This window comes from Podarcis raffonei, chromosome 5 (genome assembly GCF_027172205.1).
Source record: "Podarcis raffonei isolate rPodRaf1 chromosome 5, rPodRaf1.pri, whole genome shotgun sequence".
Classification (NCBI taxonomy): Eukaryota; Metazoa; Chordata; class Lepidosauria; order Squamata; family Lacertidae; genus Podarcis; species Podarcis raffonei.
The window spans coordinates 12,612,757-12,630,322 of record NC_070606.1 but is presented as its reverse complement, the minus strand read 5'-3'; the positions used below and the strand labels follow the sequence as shown (position 1 = coordinate 12,630,322).

General features: G+C 43.4%; 2 protein-coding genes across 3 annotated transcripts in view; one reads left to right on the top strand and one right to left on the bottom strand.

The window, feature by feature from the left end:
- CHUK (component of inhibitor of nuclear factor kappa B kinase complex) overlaps positions 1–10,713 on the top strand; it is a 35,268-nt gene extending 24,555 nt beyond the window's left edge. Inside the window, exons 16-21 of the mRNA XM_053387873.1 lie at positions 1,759–1,808; positions 2,447–2,543; positions 5,751–5,898; positions 7,000–7,136; positions 7,699–7,798; positions 9,831–10,713. Of these exons, the coding sequence (XP_053243848.1) occupies positions 1,759–1,808; positions 2,447–2,543; positions 5,751–5,898; positions 7,000–7,136; positions 7,699–7,798; positions 9,831–9,857 (559 nt within the window). The 3' untranslated portion in view covers positions 9,858–10,713. The remainder of the gene's footprint in view (positions 1–1,758; positions 1,809–2,446; positions 2,544–5,750; positions 5,899–6,999; positions 7,137–7,698; positions 7,799–9,830) is intronic.
- Positions 10,714–11,124: 411 nt separating this feature from the next.
- Positions 11,125–17,291, bottom strand: ERICH6B (glutamate rich 6B). 2 transcript variants are annotated; one of them, XM_053387883.1, is made up of 3 exons: positions 16,966–17,291; positions 13,798–13,939; positions 11,125–11,439 (listed from the first exon to the last, which is right to left on the bottom strand). In XM_053387883.1, the coding sequence occupies exons 1-3, from the start codon at positions 17,025–17,027 to the stop codon at positions 11,209–11,211; spliced, it is 435 nt and encodes a 144-aa protein (XP_053243858.1). In that variant the 5' UTR covers positions 17,028–17,291; the 3' UTR covers positions 11,125–11,208. The 2 variants fall into 2 exon arrangements, with proteins under 2 accessions (XP_053243858.1, XP_053243857.1); XM_053387882.1 differs by having other exon boundaries at positions 13,711–13,939; positions 16,966–17,139.
- Positions 17,292–17,566: the final 275 nt, after the last annotated feature.

Here is a 17,566-nt window from a genome sequence, read left to right as displayed (position 1 = left end):
CCAAATTCACCATCAGATCACATGTCTGTGGCCACAGCATGAAGCACAAAAATGATACATCCACTGTTTCATTCAGAATGTTTTTTCCCTTGTTTTCCTCCTCTAAAAACGATGTGCGTGTTATGGTCAGGTGCGTGTTATAGAGCGAAAAATACGGTAATTGTTTTGCTGCTTGGCTGCGATTTTAAAAAGCAAGGAAGATGTGCCCTTTCAGTTGCTCAACAATACATGTCTGGTAGACTTTGTTCATTATTAGTTGTCACAAATTTTGCAATCCTGAGCCAATTGCTCAGCGTTATATCTTATGTTTGTGGGTATAACTTGTGCAATGGAACCCCTACTTCCCCCTGCCTGCCTTCCAGATCTGTTCTAGATTTTCCCCCAGCCCTGCAGAGCAGATTGATGTCCTTGTGCAAACAGGAAAAATTTGTTGGATCTTGCAGATCAAAGGCATATTTAAATCTGTTTTTAGAATATTGGGCAACAATTTAAGAGTTGGAAGTATGAGAATCCTGAGTACAGTGGTACCTCAGGTTACAAACACCTCGGGTTACAAACTCCACTAACCTAGAAGCAGTACCTCAAGTTACAAACTTTGCGCAGCGGCAGTGGGAGGCCCCATTAGTGAAAGCGTGCCTCAGGTTAGGAACGGTTTCGGGTTAAGAACAGACCTCCAGAACGAATTAAGTTCGTAACCTGAGGTACCACTATATTGAATTTTGAACACTCAAGTTGTCAGTTTGACATCAGTGCCGTTTTCCACTATGCTAAAGTGCCTACCGGGTGTGTAACTTTTCTAGGGTACAGTGGATGCTCGGGTTGTGAACGTGATCCATGCGGGATGCACATTCGCAACCCGCAGTGGCACATCTGCACACACGCAGGTTGCGATTCAGTGCTTCTGCGCAAAGCGCGATTTAGTGCTTTTGCGCATGCACAACCACTGTACCCGGAAGTAACCATTTCCGGTACTTCCAGTTTCGGTGGTCCATAACCTGAAAAAACACAACCTGAAGCGTCTGTAACCCGAGGTATGACTGTATTGTGATTAACCACATGACGCCCTAAAACAGTTGCTATCTAATAGATGAACCCAGTATTTCCTTGACCCTTCTTAGATACCTGTCCTGGGTCTCAATTGCACATTGTGTGAATTTACACAAATGTGTCAAGACTTTAGCAGTTGGTTCATTCTGGATCTCTGGTGCACAAAATTGACTGGCTGGTTGTCATTTTTCTAGGCAGTCATATAGTAATGAAAGCCCTGGATGATCTTGTGTTGTGATTTATTTAGAGCCAGTTTTGACCATGAAAACTGGAGAGAAGATTGGGTCTTCTTGCAGATAGACCTGTATGTGTAGGAATTGCCCGTCTATCTTGCTTAAGATGAAAATGTTTCCTACTGTTCATTAGTTGATTTCCCCCAAAAAATGAAACCAAAATGACTTACAAAAAAAGGATAAAAACAAGTTTGAAAACGAGGACAGGAGGTTAATACACAAATTTTGTGTGCGTAACAGATCCAACCCCCCCACCCCCAAGAGCGAGTCAAAATAACTTGCTGAGAATTAGCTGCCGTTACTTTCTACCAGGTGAAAAAAAAATACATGTTTTTTCCCCCTTTACTCAAAGCTTTTACATTGTGACACCAATTGATTGATTGGCTAAACCAATTTCATTTCTGGAAATGCCACAATTGATAGCAAAAAAAAAAAAAAAGGAGAGGAAACTGTGCTTACAATTTTTATCTTTTTACAGTGAGCAAAGAGCTATAGAACTCTACAAGCAATTAAAACCAAGACCCCCAGGTATGGAAATGGGTCCAGAACACTTTGTGTTAAATGGGAGGTTTTGCAAAGAACAGTAAGGCAGGCAAGTGCTGATCTGGACAGAGGTTGTCGGCAAAGGATGTTAAGCAAGCCCGGGAACATTCTGGAATGTTAAATTTAACAGATTAGAAAAAGCAGAAGTGAGCAGCTGAATTGCTTACATGCCTTGCATGTTTTTTCATTCTTTTCTAAGTTTATATGATCATTTCTAACGGATTTCAGTTAGAGGGTAAGACTTTAGAATATGTAGACTTTCTGCTGCCCGTTCCTGTAGCATTAATTGAGTTTCCATCTTTTTGCCACCTAAATACATCACTTCTGCAGTTTTTAAAATGGTGTTTACAACAGTCTGTGAAACTCATTGCAAAAGAAAAAGAGGGAGGCATGAAGCAACTATTAGAAATGAAAGGTTTGTGAGATTACAAAATATTCTAGCTACGTTTATCAAGCCTGCAGTTTCAGACTTGTCCTAAACAACTAACCAGTGTTTAGTAATGGGAAATGTGTAAATCAGTTTTTCTTCTTGTCAACGTTTTTTGATGTTTATCTGGTGGTTTTTTAAAAAATGGCTTTTAAGAGGAGCACTGTACTGATCACGTGACAGGTATCCCTTTCAGATCATTCCTACAGTGACAGCACAGAGATGGTGAAGATCATAGTCCATACAGTTCACACTCAAGATCGCGTGCTCAAGGAACTCTTCAAACATCTTAGGTACAATGTGCATCCCTCTTTCTGCAGATTCCTGCATCTTCATTTCAATCTGATATATGACTATGCAAACATATATTGATAGCCCATGAGGCATGTTAGGCCTGTGCTGAGTTTAAGATGTGTCCACTCTATAGTCACCCTTTTCGTTGATTTTATCTCTGTCCCTTAATGTTAACAGTATTAAGTTGTTTACATTGTTTGCAGTTTTGAAGGGAAGAGAGGCTAGATGTGTACAAATAAGTCTCAAAAAGGCACATAGATGCCTGTGTCTAGTTTTGTTTTGTTTTTCTTAAATTGCTTCCGGTAAATACAGTGGTACCTCGGGTTAATTGCCCTATTTTTCGCTCTATAGGACGCACCAGACCACAAGAGGCACCTAGTTTTTGGAGGAGGAAAACAAGAAAAAAAATATTCTGAATCCCAGAAGCCAGAACAGCAAGAGGGATCGCTGCACAGTGAAAGCAGCAATCCCTCTTGCTGTTCTGGCTTCTGGGATAGCTGCGCAGCCTGCATTCGCTCCATAAGACGCACACACATTTCCCCTTACTTTTTAGGAGGGAAAAAGTGAGTCTTATAGAGCAAAAAATACGGTACTTAATTTGTTCCGGAGGTCCGTTCTTAACCTGAAACTGTTCTTAAACTGAAGCACCGCTTTAGCTAATGGGGCCTCCCGCTTCCGCCATGCCGCCGGAGCATGATTTCTGTTCTTATCCTGAAGCAAAGTTCTTAACCCGAGGTACTATTTCTGGGTTAGCGGAGTCTGTAACCTGAAGCGTATGTAACATGAGGTACCACTGTATCCTGGTTGTGAGGAAAAAATATGTCTGTGTACTCCTGACAATGAGGAATAGCCAGGGGTGGCTAATCTGTGGCTGTCCGGACTATCATCGGTCCCTGCTAGAATGCCTAGTGCAGGCATGGCCAAACTTGGCCCTCCAGCTGTTTTGGGACTACAACTCCCATCGTCCCACAGGACCAGTGGTCAGGAATGATGGGAACTGTGGTCCCAAAACAGCTGGAGGGCTAAGTTTGGCCATGCCTGGCCTAGTGGCTGGGATGATAGAAGTTGAAATCTAACCTCTGGAGGACCCATGTTAGCCAACCCTGCTTTAAGGTAGGATCTGAACCATTTATAACTTTACATTAAAACTTTTAATTGTTACTGGGAAGTTGTAAATGTCATAGAAATTCTACTCAATATTGATCCAAAGCAGGTTCCAGCGTATAATTATCAGAGTAACAATTTAAACACGTTGCAGGATTCCCAAAAAATAGACCAGAGGCAATTATATTTCATCCAGCCGAGCTTTGCTGCTACTGAAGGCAAATGAGCATAATGGTCACAAATCCAATACATTCAGGATTGGCACTGTCCATAAGAAAACCCCAGTAGTGATGTATGGAAGTGAGAGCTGGACCATAAAGAAGGCTGATCGCAGAAGAATTGATGCTTTTGAATTATGTTGCTGGAGGAGACTCTTGAGAGTCCCATGGACTGCAAGAAGATCAAACCTCTCCATTCTGAAGGAAATCAGCCCTGAGTGCTCACTGGAAGGACAGATCCTGAAGCTGAGGCTCCAATACTTTGGCCACCTCATGAGAAGAGAAGACTCCCTGGAAAAGACCCTGATGTTGGGAAAGATGGAGGGCACAAGGAGAAGGGGGCGACAGAGGACGAGATGGTTGGACAGTGTTTTTGAGGTTACCAGCATGAGTTTGACCAAACTGCGGGAGGCAGTGGAAGACAGGAGTGCCTGGCGTGCTCTGGTCCAGGGGGTCACGAAGAGTTGGACACGACTAAACGACTAAACAACAACAATAAGAAAACCAGTTGCAGCAGACTTAACTTAAACTTACAGTAACTTACAATAAGACTAAACCTTAACACTGTCTATATAGAGAACACCATACCGGAAGGAAAAGAGATAGAAAGAGAAAGGTGAAAACCCTGGCCCTACTTTTATAGTCAGCATGACCTTTACAGAAAGAGATAAGATAACCAGTTTAAACCAGCTGTACTCAGCTTCTCTGAAAGAAGAACCCAAACATCATGAACCTTCTGCTTGCTTCTTTCACACAGAGAAGCTTCCACTACCCTCTTGAGTTAATTAGAATAGGACAGAACTCTACACATCAGAAACGCAAACTGATAGTAAAGCCACAGAGCGCATGGGCAGAATAGGTGAAATGGTATTTTATTGAGCCGGTAAAATGTCATTTCATTGACTGCAATTCCATAAAAACATAGCTATGGCGTCCTGATCAAAACACCCTAATATAACTGGATGGCAATGGAAACCTTGCACGGCGGCTGTGTGGTAAGAATGCACATATCTACAGATTTGCGTGATCTGGTGTTCTGATCACGTGGCATCTCCTAGTTCTACATACTTTTGCTCTCCGTGTGAGTGACGTGTGTTTTCCTAAGGGGCTAAAGGTAAGGTGGTGAAACAGCCAGAGAATTTGTGATTTGGGAGGGTCATGGATTAGGGAGGCAGAAACCGAGGTAAAAGGAACTGAGGAAGAAAATAGTACCGAGAAAAGCAGGAGCCAAGGGGACTGCGAGGGGAGGGGGGGATATTGAGTGGGACCAGTAGGCAAAGAGGAGTTGTGTGTTGCTGGTAGGAAAGCAGCAGACCAGCAGTGCTTTCCTGCGGGTTTTTCCAGGAAACTTCAATGCCAGCTTGTTGTTTTCTTGCTTGTATTAAATCTTGTGCATGTTGTATTTGCTGTGTACTTTTGAAAAGCAGGTTTAAATGTTACCATTTTGGTCCCTTTTCTGCTCATTTATACGTTAAGATCAACACATATCCTTGGGGCTTCTGGGTACAGTGGTACCTCGGGTTACATACGCTTCAGGTTACAGACTCCGCTAACCCAGAAATAGTGCTTCAGGTTAAGAACTTTGCTTCAGGATGAGAACAGAAATCGTGCTCCGGTGGTGCGGCGGCAGCGGGAGGCACCATTAGCTAAAGTGGTGCTTCAGGTTAAGAACAGTTTCAGGTTAAGAACGGACCTCCGGAACGAATTAAGTACATAACCAGAGGTACCACTGTACTGACGATGCAGCTTCTGAAGCTCTGAACCACAGGATCCTGACAGCACATGAAATGCATATTGTATCTTTCTGCAATAATTTTGTTTCTGTTGTCTAGGTGACGAAAAATTGATGTCCAACATCTTTTTTCTTTTCTTTTTCCATCACAGCAAACTGTTGGGTAGTAAACAGAAGATTATTGATTTGCTTCCAAAGATTGAAGTGGCTCTGAATAATATCAAAGAGGCTGACAATTCAGTGATGCAGATGCAGGCGAAAAGGCAGCGGGAAATCTGGCATTTGCTGAAAATTGCTTGCGTAAGGGTTTGCCCTCTTGATTTCAGAAGCATTAAGAAGACATCCTTTTTCAACCGATTAAACATGATGTTACAGATAACTATCTAGAAGTGCATTGTGCTGAAGTTGAAAAAATGACATGGGATTTATTCCAGGAAAAGAAATTATAATCGCAGTATAGGTCTCACCGCTAGGTTTACAGGAAGAAATATTTGCTTGTTGCCTGTTGGATTAGTGGCAATATGACAGTTCGTCTCCAAACAAATTGCAAAAAACATTTGTATTGGTTTTCTCTTCAGGTGTGTTCTTCCTGGTATGCCCCACGGAGAGCCTTAAGGTCCATAAATAGCAACACCCTAGTGGTCCCGGGCCCTAAGGAAGTTAGATTGGCTTCAACCAGAGCCAGGGCCTTTTCAACTCTGGCTCCGGCCTGGTGGAACGCTCTGCCTCATGAGACCAGGGCCCTGCAGGATCTGATTTCTTTCCGCAGGGCCTGTAAGACAGAGTTGTTCCACCTGGCCTTTGGCTTGGAGCCAATTTGATTCCCTCCCTCTCTTCTTTCTTTTTTCTTTTCCTTCTCCCCTGCGATGAGACTACATTTTAATATTTTAATGTTTCAATATTTTAATGTTTAAGTTGTAATTATTCAACTTGTTTTTATTATTGCTTGTAAGCCGCTCTGAGCCCGGCCTTGGCTGGGGAGGGCGGGGTATAAATAAAAATTATTATTATTATTATTATTATTATTATTACTATTATTATTATTATTATTAAATGTGATAGCTGCATTGTATGCTGGCTAGACCGACAAAATGCAATTTCAGACAATACAATGTATGGGGGCGAACCATGGATGGATTTGCACTTTCCTTTATACTACATAGTGTATTGTCCTATGTGCCTCATATCTTTGGGCCTCGGAGATTATAAATTTATAACTATTTAGGATCTGTGCTATTATTTCTGTAGACTTGCATACCATAGGCATACTACTTAGGTATTATATGCAACTGCCGTTGCCACTTAGGATGTGAATACTTTGCTGAAAGTCAACAATTGGATGAATCTGAAAATTCTGGAGCTGAAAACTGGGAATTCTTTTTTCTTCTTCTCTTTTTGTAGACCCAGAGTTCTGCCAAATCTCCTGTTAGTTCCAACGTGGATGGCACAATTACATCCTCAGTGCCTGCATTGCTCTCGCAGACATCACCAGGAAATGCGCTTCAACCTCTTTCTTCTATGGAAACATCTAGAAATGTGTAAGCCTAATGGAAATTAGCAATTTGTTTGCTCTTTATAGCCATGGTTAAATTTTAGCCACTTACGCTCCACTTCCACTAGAAATTATGATACTGAGTAATAGTGAGAGGGCTTAGGTAAAGGGACCCCTGACCATTAGGTCCAGTCGTGGCCGACTCTGGGGTTGCGGCGCTCATCTCGCTTTATTGGCCGAGGGAGCCGGTGTACAGCTTCCGGGTCATGTGGCCAACATGACTAAGGCGCTTCTGGCAAACCAGAGCAGCACACAGAAATGCCATTTACCTTCCCGCCGGAGCGGTACCTATTTATCTACTTGCACTTTGACGTGCTTTTGAACTGCTAGGTTGGCAGGGACCGAGCAACGGGAGCTCACCCCATCGCGGGGATTTGAACCGCTGACCTTCTGATCGGCAAGCCCAAGGCTCTGTGGTTTAACCCACAGCGCCACCCGTGTCCCTTACAGTGAGAGGGCTTACTCCTGGTCAAAACATGCTACATAAAATGTGGCATTTACCAAACTCTTGACTACTCAGTTGGGATAATCCTGATTTTCCTTTTCAGGCCACCGTTTGCACATTTGATAGAAGAAAATCTAAGCTACCTCGACAATTTTAGCACTATTATACAAGAAGCAAAACGTGACCAGAGTAACAGCATGATGGTAAGTCTAGAGGGCTCCACTTGGCGTTGATTTTGAATAAGAACCTTTTGCAAAATGAGCAGCAAAGACTCTTCTTCCTTCTACCCCTGGAAGATAGAGACAAGTTCTTCTGCAGCCTTTTATTCAATACATCTTGAGCTGAGCTGAAGTGGCTCTTTCAGTTTTGTGCGAGGGTGGTAAAATTTGGGGGCGAGTTCAGAATCCTTTTGAAATTTCAGATAACTTTTCAGATTTAGTCCTGTCGGCTGAGGATTGGGAGAGGAGAGGGGCCGTTAATTTCCTTTCCCTGCTTGCAGAATTTTGTTAATAATCTTTAAATACTCAGAACTCTCCAGTTGCTTGCTCAGTGCACTTGCTCCAAAAGGTTAATATTTTCACGTTGTGAAAATCAGCAAAAAGAAGAAGAAGAGAGGCATCTGTTGAGTGGGCTGTGTGGTAGAACAAAGAGATCTATCATGTGAGCAGGAGGGCAGGAATGGTAAAAACAGAGATCTTCCATTGCTCATCCTATTCCCTGTAGCCACATTTCAGCACTGTGTTTGAGGGCACTCAACAGATATGACTCCCCGTCCGCACATCCCTTCCCTCCCTCTGTTAGTCGCAGACTTCCCAAGCATACCACTCATGCTTCAACTCCACAACTGTCTCAGTATATTTTGCGCTGTGTAAGGGAATGTATGTGTCACTCGATTTTCTTCCACGTCTGAATTTCACTAACGGCTCTCTTCAGTTTTGGTTTGGATAGCTTTCCAAGAGGGCGACAAATTTTATCAGGTGCATGCATTGATGATGACTAGTATGTATCCCATAATAAACCTGTTGGTCTTTAAGGTGACCAAGCTTCTAAGTTGTGTTTGCTTCCATAGACAGGCACAGCTACCTCTCTGGAGGGTGAGCAATTTGTTTTATTCATAGCATACTCTGGGTTTGTTAATGAGTCCCAAGTCTAGAGCATGGGGTTAATTGGGGTCAAACATTTCAATAACCCCATGATAAACCCCAATCATACACCTTCATTATCAGCCCTTCTGGTTTTGCTGGTGGAGACTACCCTTGAAAGTGCCACAAAACTTCCATTAGGCGTTTTCATATATTATCCCCTCTTAACATTTTTCATGTTAATGGTTTGTCTTCAGGGGAATAAATCATTTTTGTCATGTTGTCACCAAAAGGCCAGGTCGTGTTCTGTTGGTTTTCTGGACTGACCTTTTGACTCTCCGGTAAAGAACGGCCTCTAATTAAAACACAAACCAACCAATTTGCAACCCCCTCCTCCACAAGGCCGCAAAATGTCTGAAATTATATTTCCCTTCGCAAGCCCCAGGGTCAGTGTTATGGGAGGGAGTCAGAAGGCAGCCTCCTGGGTGGTCGCCAGATTCTGTGTACAAATCTGTAGGCGCAGACCATCGCCCAACTTAAAATAGTCTGGCATGAAAATCCGCAAACTCGGTTCCATGGGTGACTCTGAGTCAACTCCCTGGGATAGTTTATTGTTGCACATCGTTTCTAAATTTATTGTTGTACATTGTTTTAATTGTCTGTTTTAACCACATTTGCACATCAGTTTCTAATGCTGTGAGTGTCATCTGTTTCAGAGGCTTCTACTCCGCAGCCTCTTATAGTCGTTTTAACTGCGAGTCTTTTAGTTCTTACGCTCTTACAGTTGTTTTAACTGTGTGTTTTTATTTGTTTTTAGTTCTTATCTGTTTTAATTATCAGTTTTTATCCATCCATTATCCGTGTTCAATCTTGTATTTTATTCAGATGTTTTATCCTATGCTTGTTTCTTTGTCCTTATTTGCTCCAACATTTATCAGCTAAAAAAAAAATCCTAACTGCTCTTTTATTTATATGTTGTTGTTTTTTTATCCTGGTCTGTGACCGTAATAAAGTTCATTCATTCAACCTCTATGTTAAATGACAACCTGAGAAGTCTCCTCGGTTATCAGTTTGTGTCCATTGCTCATCTTGATCTTGTTCCCTGCTTTTTACAAGGGAGCACAGTTGATTGTTGTCCTGCTTTCTTTTGCAGAGTCTCGATTGGAATTGGCTGAATTAGCTGAGTGTGTGAACAGAACTTGGAGAATTCGCAGGTGTGCTCTGTGTGCATCTGTCCCGTCCTGGATTTATGATCACCTCCTAAATGCAACTGCCATTGCCTGAGAACCTTGCAGTTGAGGATGGCATTTCCATGCATACCTGCTAAATCGTTCTTCTAAATCCAGGTTTGAGTGGCTCCAACCCTCTTAATAGAGTTCTGCAGCTGCTGTAGTCAGTCAGCGGCCTTACACCCCTTTGCAACAAACATCAAGGTCTGCTGATTGTCTTCAGAATTCCTCTTTCTCTTTAATTAATTGAGACCTTGTCAGACGTTGCCATGCTATATTTGTCCATTCCTGCTGGAACTTCTTGGAAAGTTGGCTGCCCTGCTTTTCACACTAAGATGTATAGTCCTGGTGGAGTCATGGGGGGATATAGTGCAATGTAATGAAATGTACAAAGAAATGATACAAATTGCCCTACATGTAATTACTGAATTCTACTAAGGCAGGAACTAGAGAGAAGACATGGAAAAGTCTGTAAATAGTTTGTAACATGGTTCATGAATTGGTCCCCCCTTTTCTCTCTGGTTCCTTAAAAAGTGATTGATATTCTTTCAGCATGGGTGGGGAATCTATGGTCCTCCGGATGTACTTCCAACCCCATCAGTCCTAGCCGATTGTTTGAGAAGATGGGAGTTGTAGTCCAACATCGTATGTGAAGGGCCACAGGTCCACCATCCCTGTAACATGGAATATTTTGATTATATATAATCTATTTTTAAATATGTTGCTTTTTGTATTACCTGACTTCAACCTAACTAGGGTGGGTTACAAATGTAAAAAAATATATGAATAAAATGATCCTAATCAGCAGTGGGTTTTGCTAGCTCTTTTGTCATTGCGTTGGAACTGTAACAACATGTAACAGTTGCCCAGTATACCTTTGGAAGAAAGCTGCCCTTTTGGCAAAATCAATAGTTTTGGGGCTGATAGCACCCCTTTGATTTCTGGAAGTGACCCCTAAGTTTATTATGAAAACTACAACTTATTTCAAATACTTATACGTAGGTGTGTTTTTCAGAAATAGAGTCCTTCGACAAGGCACCGGACCACTGTTCTATGTGCAACTCTCTGTTTCCCCATGCCAGCAAATAAATGTTTCTACCCATATAATCCAAATTGTACGATTACCCAAGCAGTAGAACGGGTTATGCAACTTGTACATGTTTTTACAATCTCAGATGTGTTTTGTACAGAACGTGGTACACACTACAGCCAACAAGGTAAACTTACAATGACTGAAGTCAAGTTTACTTGTTTTAACATGGAAAGTAGCTCAGCAGCTGTCCCTAAATAACAGGTATGCAGTCATTTTTGTATAGATCGCATTCTCATTTTCTGTCGGCGATGTACATGGTCATACATGTCTGACACGAGGAAATAGAAGTATTTGGTTTCTTCAGGTGGAATGAGACACAGCTCTTTCAGTAGATTCTGCATGCTGGCTAAGAGCCTTCTTATCAGTAGAATCTCGGAGCCAACTAGCTGTCCCGAGGATGCAGGTCTCTGAAGAAACTTCAGGAGGTCTGGATCTTTCAGCTACAAAAATCCAAATTTAAGATCCACAAACTGAAAAAACCAAGACTGCACTTACATAGAGATTCTAGGCAGATTCCACTACTATACAGTGGTACTTCCAGTTGCGGACGGGATCCATTCCAGAGGTCTGGCTGGATCCTGAGGTTTTCGCAACCGGAGAGACCGCTTCTGTGTACGCAAGCGCAGCGGTAGAACACATGCGCAGAAGCACTCTACCCCTTTGCGTATGCGCGTGCGGCAAAACCCCGGAAATATACTTCCAGTTTTGCTGCTTACGTATCCCGAAGTTTACATAACCGGAGAGAAACGTAAGCGGAGGTACGACTGTATTTTGATCTGGAAACACTGCTGGATTTAGAGCCTTGTACGCTTCTAAAAGAGGGGGAGGATTCTGAATGTAGATTCCTCTGTTCGCTTATGAAAGTCATAAGTACAGAATGTGATGTAAAAGGGCCAGATATAGAATTCTTTTGTCATGTTAGCTTTCAACATAATTCTAAGTAAAGGCTGCAGGTATGAAGGTGCTTCCCGGGTCTCCTTTCCTAGAAATGCAAGGTCCGGTTCAGTGCAAGAGAGTTCAGAAGCTTTGGATGTGGTTTCAGTGCCAGCTTCAGCCCGGAGTTGGAGGGACATGCATGTTTAACCAGGATGGCATTCTGGGTAAGGAAAGGCAGCATGCGATACAGCTGCACAAAGGAGCAGCTCCCTTTTTCTTCAGTCCAGTCCTGAAGAAAGAGGATTTAAGCCAATCCACACCATTTTTACTTGCAACATGCATTTCCCTGCCTAGAAAGGACTAGGGCATAGCTGTCAACTTACAGATTTGAAAATAAGGGACCAACAGCCTAGTCAGGAGTGCTCTGATGGTGTTTCCTGCTTGGCAGGGGGTTGGACTCGATGGCCCTTGTGGTCTCTTCCAACTCTATGATTCTGTGATTCTAAATAAGGGATCAGCAGCCAAAATAAGGGATTTTAGTCAACCAGCAGCCAAATGAAGCCTCAGGTGGTGGTTCCCATAGCACAGCAACCTGGCAAAGGGGATGCAGCAAGGAAAACCACTGTCACCTCTCCGCTGGGAAGCGCTGAGCAAAGGCGAGTCCCCAGGCAACGCGGCTGATTTGATCGGCACAAGGCATGCAAGCTCCACCCCCCAGTCGTTCTTAGACTCCTTATTGGGTGAGCAACGCAGCCAAGCAACACAGTTGGAGCCTCCCTCCTCCCTGGCCGGCAGGGAGGGAGGGAGAGGAGCTGCTTCCTTTGAAACCCGGGAAATTTAAGGGACATCATCAATAAGGGACAGCAGCGGGACACGGCGCTGGGATAAGGGACTGTCCCGCCAAATAAGGGACACTTGACAGCTATGGACTAGGGACTTACATGTAAAGTTCAATGTTTGTAGGCCTGAATATCCAGTTTGCGTCTACTTTACTAATTTAGCTTGGGCTTTTTTTCTTGAGTCCACACCTGGCTCACTTCCCCCAGTTAAAAAAACAGAGGCAGGCAGGCCGGAGAGAGACTTCATATTTTGATTATTCCTTATTTATCAGTATCACGTTCATGTCCATTCCACCTTTCCTGTAAGGAGCCCAAAATGACAGGTCTCTATCCCTCCTATGTCATCCCCACCACAAACCCTTGAGTTAGGTTAGGCTTAATTATCCATCCACCTTATTCCACCTTCTGGATTAACTCTCAGTGAAGTTGTTTAGCTAGCAGTGTCTTTCCTCGCCTCCTTTCCTGGTTAGAGGGTAATACTGAAACATCTACAATACCTACTGCTTTTCCTGAGAAGAGGAACGTATGGTAAGAAAATTCTTACTTTCTTATGTAAAGCTTTTACTTAGGGAAGCATTAAAAGAAATAAATCTGAATCGTATTTTTCTATTTTTTCCCCTTTTAACATCTTTTCTATTTTTATTTATTTATTTTATCTTCTCTATTCCTCCCTCCCCCCTTTCTGTGCTTTTATTGTATCTATATAAAAGTATTGGGTTTTTGTTAAAAGGAAGGGGTGGGTTCTACCTCCAATTATTATTATTTTTCCCCTCTAAAAATATTTTATTTAGGATTTCTACCTCCAATTATGAACTTGCACAGTCTTAAAGAGGGGCGCTTTTTAGCCAAAAGTGGCTCGTTGCTAAAATTCTTTGGATTTCAGTTCACGAGCCACGTTTGGAGTTCAGCGAAAGTTGGCAAACATTTCTAACAGAGGGAGCACAGCTTAAGATTCCCCGCCACAGGCGTGTGAATGAGAATGCCACAGGCACTCACTTTCAGCTTGGCACCCACATTCAGCTGAAGGCAGTCGTGATTATTAGTAAACGTTAGGAAAATCTGGTCCTGGGCTTCAATTTTAACCTGGATGTAAAGATTCAATTGAATGTAGATGGGTTGGAAAGGAGGTGCATGGATGTGGCTGGTCTTGTCCCACCAATTCCAGTGTTTCTTCCTAACTCCCTTCCGGTCAAAGTACGAGCCAAGGCAGAGGTCTAGATTCAACCTGTTTGGGGGGCAGGGAGGGAATGAAACAAAAGACATTGGAATAAACTCTTTGATTTCTGATGGAGGAACAAGTGCGAAACTCAACAACCACCTTAGAACACATTAGTCCCATGGTTTGAGGGTTTGTTAAACACTACCTTATCCCGTTCCCGAAGGCAGTCCTCTCTGTGAGGATTTAAGCTGGCCTATGATCTTAAAAGTTTTGGGGGTTGTCGTTTATTGCTGGACAGAAAATAGCAAGAACTGAATCCTTTGGCAGGAGACAAAGGAGGAGAGACATAATGGCTTTGAGCTGGTTAAAAATGTAGTTTTAAAGCATTCGCTTCTCCCCTGTCCTTAATCAATCTCCAAAAGGAAGGTTTTGCAATCTGTGAGAGGCAGCAGAAGAGAAGGCAAGCCTATTTTCTCCAATATACCTTATTAATAGGTATAGTGTATGTTTCTCACAGGGACGCGGGTGGCGCTGTGGGTTAAACCACAGAGCCTAGAGCTGGCCGATCAGAAGGTCGGCAGTTCGAATCCCTGCGACGGGGTGAGCTCCCGTTGCTCGGTCCCTGCTCCTGCCAACCTAGCAGTTCAAAAGCACGTCAAAGTACAAGTAGATAAATAGGTACTGCTCCGGCGGGAAGGTAAACAGCGTTTCCGTGCGCTGCTCTGGTTCGCCAGAAGCGGCTTAGTCATGCTGGCCACATGACCCGGAAGCTGTACGCCGGCTCCCTCGGCCAATAAAGCGAGATGAGCACCACAACCCCAGAGTCAGTCACGACTGGACCTAATTGTCAGGGGTCCCTTTACCTTTACTATGTTTCTCACTGTGCAGCAACTGCTGCAATGGATCCACTCAATATATTTTATTTCCAAGTTGTACCTTGGAAGCCTTGCGAGTCGAACATGGTGAGTGTTCCAGTTTGCAAACGTTCTTTGGAACCCGAACATCCGGCGTGGGTTCCGATTGGCTGCAGGAAGTTCCTGCAGCCAATTGGAAGGTGTGCCTTGGTTTCCGAACGTTTTGGAAGTTGAACGGACTTCTGGAACGGATTCCATTCGAGGTACGACTGTACAAACTTTTTGCTGCCTCACAACTTTGCTAGCGTACACAGGGTAGAATACAGTGTCACGCTATTACAAACATTCTGTCTGTGCAAGCACTTAGTAGTAGTAGTAGTAATAATACAGCGGTACTTCAAGTTAAAAACTTAATTCGTTCTGGAGGTCCGTTCTTAACCTGAAACTGTTCTTAACCTGAAGCACCACTTTAGCTAATGGGGCCTCCTGCTGCCGCTGCGCCGCCACTGCACGATTTCTCTTCTGATCCTGAAGCAAAGTTCTTAACCCGAGGCACTATTTCTGGGTTAGCAGAGTTTGTAACCTGAAGCGTATGTAACCCGAGGTACCACTGTAATAAATATTTAAACCCCACCCACCTGACTGGGTTGCCCCAGCTACTCTGGGCGGCTTCCAACAAATATAAAAACACAACAAAACATTAAATATTAAAAACTTCCCTAAACAGGGCTGCCTTCAGATGTCTTCTAAAAGTTGTATAGCTATTTATCTCCTTGACACCTGACAGGAGGGCATTCCACAGGGAGGGTGCCACCACCGAGAAGGCCCTCTGCCTGGTTCCCTGTAACTTCACTTCTCACAGGGAGGGAACTACCAGAAGGCCCTCGGCGCTGGACCTTGGAGTCTGGGCTGAACGATGGGAGTGAAGACACTCCTTCATGATGGAAGGAATACCGCTCCCCTCTCCTCGCCCTGTGCTTTGGGGGTTCTCTGCACGCACAGACCCAAGCCAATTTTGGGCAGGGGAAGGGGGGGGAGAAATCCCATTGCACGAATGAAAGTCCTTTTGCATGGCTTCCGCTAATGGGGCTGCATAGGTGAAACCCACTTAACATTTTAAAAATGTCTGCATGCAGACATTTATCCTCTGTTTTCTACGTACAAATCCCGGGGAGGCTGTACAACTCCTGAACAAAGCTGCCTGCAAGCAGCTTGGTGATGGATTAAGATGAACAAACTGAAGATTAATCCTGAAAAAGAAGGTACTGCGATAAGGGAACAGGGTCCAGGGCAGGGAAGTGCTACCTGTTCTGGACAGGGCTGCATCCCACCTGAAGGACCACATTGGCAGTTTGGAAGCTTTTCTGGACTAAGCGCTGCCTATTCAAGCAAAGGGATCAACGGTAGCCAGGAACGCCTTTTCCCAGCTTAGGCCATTACAGTTAAATAAGTTATCCTACAAAAACCTAGACCGGGGATTCCCAAACTTGGGCCACCAGCTGTTTTTTGGGACTACAAGTCCCATCATCCCTAGCTAGCAGGACCAGTGGTCAGGGATGGTGGGAATTGTAGTCCAAACACACCGTATTTTTTGCTCTATTAGACTCAATTTTCCCTCCTAAAAAGTAAGGGGAAATGTGTGCGCGTCTTATGGAGCGAATGCAGGCTGTGCAGCTATCCCAGAAGCCAGAACAGCAAGAGGGATTGCTGCTTTCACTGCACAGCGATCCCTCTTGCTGTTGTGGCTTCTGAGATTCAGAATATTTTTTTTCTTGCTTTCCTCCTCCAAAAACTAGGTGCGTCTTGTGGTCTGGTGCGTCTTATAGAGCGAAAAATACGGTAATTTTGGGAAGCCCTGGCCTAGACCAAGGGTCAGCAAATTTTTCAGCAGGGGGCCGGTCCACTGTTCCTCAGACCTTGTGGGGGGCCGGACTAAATTTGGGGGGGGGTGAATGAATTGCTATGCTCCACAAATAACCCAGAGATGCATTTTAAATAAAAGCACACATTCTGCTCATGTAAAAACACCAGACAGGCCCCACAAATAACCCAGAGATGCATTTTAAATAAAAGGACACATTCTACTCATGTAAAAACACGCTGATTCCCGGACCGTCTGCGGGCCAGATTTAGAAGGTGATTTGGCCAGATCCGGCCCCCAGACCTTAGTTTGCCTACCTGTGGCCTAGACTTTCCTGATTTCATAGAAAAATGTCTGAATGCTTCCTTTCCACTTACCAGATCTTCCCGTTACGGTGGTAGCATACTGCAAAGCCCTGATTTGCAAAACAGGCCTGCATTTCGTATGATAGGTTGTCCTGTAGAACGATGTATGTGAACTGAAATTCTTTTACATAGCTAATGAGGATAGCAACATTACCTGATGGGTAACTGATTAATAGCTAAGGAAAAAAGTATTTTCACATCGGCGGTTCCTTTTTAATTTTGCAAACATTTTTTGCTTTGTTAATATTCTTCACTCAAAGCTTGTTACGTATAAATTACCTACGGGCTTATTAGTAAACACATTTTCCACCCCCAGAGTCTCAGAGGATTGGATCCTTTCGGTGCGATCCCTTGAGTCAAGATGTCAAAATGTTTTTGGTTTACTAAGAGACTTTGTTCCTTCCCGAAAGGATTCTCTCTCTTTTTTAAAACGTTACAAGATTTTCATTAGATTTTTCATAACTTTAAGCAGATAATTTCAATTTGTTACACATTTCTCTTATAAATTTGACTTCCCACCTTCTTTTCCATGCTGTTTTTATACCCATCCCTTTTATATACTGTAAAATATCACAATTTTCACCAAATGCATATTCCACTATTACAGGGATCA